The sequence below is a fragment of the Procambarus clarkii genome, chromosome 37 (genome assembly GCF_040958095.1).
Source record: "Procambarus clarkii isolate CNS0578487 chromosome 37, FALCON_Pclarkii_2.0, whole genome shotgun sequence".
NCBI lineage: Eukaryota > Metazoa > Arthropoda > Malacostraca > Decapoda > Cambaridae > Procambarus > Procambarus clarkii.
The window spans coordinates 32579830-32585153 of NC_091186.1; the positions used below are offsets into that span (position 1 = coordinate 32579830).

General features: G+C 32.3%; 2 protein-coding genes across 2 annotated transcripts; both read right to left on the bottom strand.

Moving 5' to 3' along the window:
- Positions 1-425: 425 nt before the first annotated feature.
- LOC123765812 (putative nuclease HARBI1) lies at positions 426-3117 on the bottom strand. The gene is made up of 2 exons (XM_045754578.2): positions 1883-3117; positions 426-1321 (listed from the first exon to the last, which is right to left on the bottom strand). The coding sequence occupies exons 1-2, from the start codon at positions 2544-2546 to the stop codon at positions 957-959; spliced, it is 1029 nt and encodes a 342-aa protein (XP_045610534.1). The 5' UTR covers positions 2547-3117; the 3' UTR covers positions 426-956.
- A 44-nt stretch (positions 3118-3161) lies between these two features.
- Positions 3162-4490, bottom strand: LOC123751517 (putative nuclease HARBI1). The gene is made up of 2 exons (XM_045733601.2): positions 4154-4490; positions 3162-3592 (listed from the first exon to the last, which is right to left on the bottom strand). Exons 1-2 carry the CDS (start codon positions 4461-4463, stop codon positions 3228-3230), a joined length of 675 nt encoding a protein of 224 aa, XP_045589557.2. The 5' UTR covers positions 4464-4490; the 3' UTR covers positions 3162-3227.
- Positions 4491-5324: the final 834 nt, after the last annotated feature.

Sequence of the window (5324 nt, forward strand, 5' to 3'; positions counted from 1 at the left end):
AATTGTAAATAAGAACAATATTGAAACATTAAAATGTAACAATTATTCATATCATTAATTTTGCTATGACTTGCATAGTATATAGTGTAATTTAATAACCAATCTACCTCATATAGTCAACTTATGTTTGGTGTAAATATTTACATGTTTTTTTGTATTAAAGAATGTTTATCAATTGCTAGGTTTAATTGTTGAGAGTTCAAAGTAGTGACAATATGAAAAAACACCAGAATAAGAAACATTTTTATTGGCAAAAAGATTAATGGCAAAGATATAATTATTTTATCACATCCCTAATATATGTTTCACCTCAAATTGGTCTAAGGACAACATATTGATGGCCTATATCATTGTTTTGTGTATATCATTTAAACAAAATTATATTAAATTTTTCCCTTACATGTAAGGTATATTAAACACTGTACTGCATTGAAAGCAACTTTATTTTATAATTAAAATAATTCAATTTTAAGGCCAATGCTGTGTATACACAGCATTGGCTAACAAACACTGTTATTTTACAAACCAAAAATTTACCCAGCCACTTTATGTACCACATTTCTTAGTGTCTATGAATAAATATTTATTGATATATTTTTCACACAAATTTTTGGTCTTTTGTCAGATGCATATATTTCTCCTCAGGTATCTGACTTTCCATATAAAGTATAGCAGCATAAATAATATTTCCAAATCAGCAGGTACATGTTTGTAACAGTTTGTTTGTATATTTATGTTTCACTTACATATACAGTATGTGCTATTGAATTTAATAGGTAAAAATTGATAGGATAACTTACAAATAAATCTATGAATCCAATTATAAATGTTTTTGATTTCCGTTATTGATAAATTCTTGAGTTACTGTACTTGTATTTTTATACAAAAGTTCCATTATGTAGTGTTTTCAATTACATGTTTTACTTTGTTATATAAGTATGATTTGAAATAAAAATTTATGAGAAAAAATTCCTTACTACTTCCCTTCTTTGTGTGTGCCCATTTTCATGTGCTCCACCTTCAACATTTTCATTCATTATAAAGTCATCATCAATGATCTCTTCAAGAGGTATTCTTTGCTCAATGCAATAATTGTGCAACAACATACATGCAACTGAAATCTTTGCACATTTATCTGGTTCATATTGAAGACTACCACCAGACCTGTGGAGACACCTAAACCGAGATTTTAACACGCCAAAAGTTTTCTCGATTACCACTCTTGTTCTTGCATGGCTAATGTTATACAGCTCTTCTGGAGGGTTTTCAGGGTTTGTGAAGGGTGTAAGTAAGTTGTGTTGCAAGGGATAGCCACTGTCACCTGCATAGATATTTAATTTATAAAATGTGCATACATCTTTAAAAATCACTCAATAATCCTAAACCCACACTGTCTTTCACACACTACTTGATTCTAGCATCTGAAGTGGTTGGTTACCTTCCTCTGTCATATGAATACCTCTTGCATTACATACATCATTCTCATTTAATGTTCAGAGGCATATAACTGACATGTCAAAACAACCAAAATGTAATCCACTTCCTTCCATATTTAACTTAATCATCCACTTGTAATCTCTGGTACACCCATGACACATGATGTATATAAACACCAGTTTAAACACATTTCTGCTGATTTCCATTCAAAATTCTCACTCTCATTCTCCATATCAGGGCTAAAACACACTTTCATTTCTTTAATATAAAATCAACATGAATAAATTTCTTTATACTATTCATAATACAATAAGCTGTTACCATTCAATATTAAACAACTTTTATTTATAGACTGTACAGTGTATTTGTTGTGACTCGATAAATAACAAATAGGCAACCTACTGTACTATAAATGAAGGTCATATATATAAAATGCATATCTTACCTAGCAAATAGGAAATGCCAAATTCTCCTGCTTCAAATCTGTCATGGAGTCTGCTGTTAGCCCATATGAAAGCATCATGAGTGCTTCCAGGGTATCTTGCACAGAAATCCATGATTACATTATCAGGATTTGACACAACTTGAATGTTCAAAGAATGATATTGTTTTCTATTTACATATATGTTTTCTTCAACTTTTGGAGCTTTAATGGGGACATGGGTACAATCGATTGCTCCAATTACATTGGGAAACCTACTGATATTATTAAATTTTAACTTAGTTTGTATAATTTCATTCATCTCTGTTGGCATTTTTATTTCTGCTAGTCCTTTTCTGTAGAGAGCTTCCGTCACTCCAGTTATTATTCTTGATACACTCGATTGACTGAGACCAGTTGAATCTCCAATAACACTTTGAAAACTTCCACTTGCATAAAATCTCAGAGCTACTAACAATGATGTATGGGCAGGAATGGCTTGACCTCTTCTAGTTATTCTTTCAATATCATCTTTAAGGTCTTCACAAAGTCTTAAGATCATATGACGTGGAAAACGATAGTACCTTAACAATTTTTTATCACTTACATCTAATGGATTTAGACGATCTTTAAAGACTCTTTCTCTCCTTAAAGCTAGCTCATTACGTATAGCAATAAGCAATAACATTTCAAATGTTTTTAACTGTTAAAATTGGTATTTTTTTGGATGCGTGTCCAGGAACACTATACAGTATTGGGTACCTAGGAAAAATAAAGCATATTGTAATACAGCCTGTAAGATGAAATATATATATACACACACATACTGTACATACATATTTGGGGGTGTACAGTGTGGTGCCCATGATTGTCTATTTATCCTGCCACCTTTCTTCCATCAGCCCCTTGTCCCTATTCAGTCCCCATCCCTCTCTTTTTTTTTAACAGGCCATAATTAGAGGCCTAAGTATTCAATGACCAAAGTTTTTGTAGTTTTTACCCTAACCTAACATCATTTGTTCAGGATGTTTTTCTTTTATGTCTCACCCACATTTAATTTCAAAATAAAACCAAACAAAATAAATTAAAACTGTATATGTATAGCTAAGGTACACCCTTACTGATTACTAGGTGAACAGGGGCATTTGGTGATAGTAAATGATCACATCAGGCAGGTCTCATCACCTTCTCTCATTTTTCATGTTCACCAGTGTTTATTTACTTAATAACTACTGGTATAATATCTTGCTATTATAAAACTAATTCTACTATCATCAAACACATATTATTTTTATACAAAAGTTCCATTATGTAGTGTTTTCAATTACATGTTTTACTTTGTTATATAAGTATGATTTGAAATAAAAATTTATGAGAAAAAATTCCTTACTACTTCCCTTCTTTGTGTGTGCCCATTTTCATGTGCTCCACCTTCAACATTTTCATTCATTATAAAGTCATCATCAATGATCTCTTCAAGAGGTATTCTTTGCTCAATGCAATAATTGTGCAACAACATACATGCAACTGAAATCTTTGCACATTTATCTGGTTCATATTGAAGACTACCACCAGACCTGTGGAGACACCTAAACCGAGATTTTAACACGCCAAAAGTTTTCTCGATTACCACTCTTGTTCTTGCATGGCTAATGTTATACAGCTCTTCTGGAGGGTTTTCAGGGTTTGTGAAGGGTGTAAGTAAGTTGTGTTGCAAGGGATAGCCACTGTCACCTGCATAGATATTTAATTTATAAAATGTGCATACATCTTTAAAAATCACTCAATAATCCTAAACCCACACTGTCTTTCACACACTACTTGATTCTAGCATCTGAAGTGGTTGGTTACCTTCCTCTGTCATATGAATACCTCTTGCATTACATACATCATTCTCATTTAATGTTCAGAGGCATATAACTGACATGTCAAAACAACCAAAATGTAATCCACTTCCTTCCATATTTAACTTAATCATCCACTTGTAATCTCTGGTACACCCATGACACATGATGTATATAAACACCAGTTTAAACACATTTCTGCTGATTTCCATTCAAAATTCTCACTCTCATTCTCCATATCAGGGCTAAAACACACTTTCATTTCTTTAATATAAAATCAACATGAATAAATTTCTTTATACTATTCATAATACAATAAGCTGTTACCATTCAATATTAAACAACTTTTATTTATAGACTGTACAGTGTATTTGTTGTGACTCGATAAATAACAAATAGGCAACCTACTGTACTATAAATGAAGGTCATATATATAAAATGCATATCTTACCTAGCAAATAGGAAATGCCAAATTCTCCTGCTTCAAATCTGTCATGGAGTCTGCTGTTAGCCCATATGAAAGCATCATGAGTGCTTCCAGGGTATCTTGCACAGAAATCCATGATTACATTATCAGGATTTGACACAACTTGAATGTTCAAAGAATGATATTGTTTTCTATTTACATATATGTTTTCTTCAACTTTTGGAGCTTTAATGGGGACATGGGTACAATCGATTGCTCCAATTACATTGGGAAACCTACTGATATTATTAAATTTTAACTTAGTTTGTATAATTTCATTCATCTCTGTTGGCATTTTTATTTCTGCTAGTCCTTTTCTGTAGAGAGCCTTCGTAAGTACCTTCCTGAATCCGGCCCCTTATCATTGTGTTCATTGCTGTCTTCTTTTATGTGCTAGCCATATGCTGCATTGTGACTACCAATTTTTGTCAACTACCTTTCAAGCTATCATTGCAATCAATCTGAGCTACCTATGTGCTTCAATATACCTACAATTTTCTCTCATCTTTTTTTTTTCTTGCCTTGTATCTGTTATCATTTTTCATAAACTTTGCAAGTATTTACCTACTTAAAATTTTCTTAGATTAAGGACCTGCCCAAAACACTGAAACTCTCTAGCATGAAATTGAAACAATATCATGTTAGAGAGGAATTAGAACTGCCTTCAGCGGGTCTAGTTCCTGACTCAGCAGTGCTGACTCATGGCTTCACCGACAAGTCAGGGGATGAGGATGACCCTCTGTCATCGCTCGTCAGTAGTCAGGTGCAGTCTCGCCACCCTATGGTGACGATATCTTGCGCCATACAGTAAAGTAACTTCCTTGGTTAGTATAATTCAGTATTCATTAGATTTTCCTGTAGAGCCACTAGTACGCTGTACGTACTAGTGGCTTTACAAGATTGTAATTACCATATTATGTATCTTCACAATCCCAATGTACCTTCTTGTATATAAATAAATAAATAAATAAATAAATAAATAAATAAATAAATAAATAAATAAATAAATAAATAAATAAATAAATAAATAAATAAATAAACATGAATTCCAAACTTTTCCAGATATTCTAAAAAAAGCGAGAGTAACCCCAGTCCATAAATGTGGTGATCTCACTGATGTCAACTTCAGACCTATATCAATTCTGCCAACTTGTCA

Excerpts from the sequence above, each read along its gene's own strand:
- LOC123751517 (XM_045733601.2), bottom strand. The coding sequence starts at position 4,463 with ATGCCAACAGAGATGAATGAAATTATACAAACTAAGTTAAAATTTAAT. Across the intron at positions 3,593-4,153 it reads TGGCATTTCCTATTTGCTAG|GTGACAGTGGCTATCCCTTG; the intron begins GTAAGATATGCA and ends ATATCTATGCAG.
- LOC123765812 (XM_045754578.2), bottom strand. The coding sequence starts at position 2,546 with ATGTTATTGCTTATTGCTATACGTAATGAGCTAGCTTTAAGGAGAGAA. Across the intron at positions 1,322-1,882 it reads TGGCATTTCCTATTTGCTAG|GTGACAGTGGCTATCCCTTG; the intron begins GTAAGATATGCA and ends ATATCTATGCAG.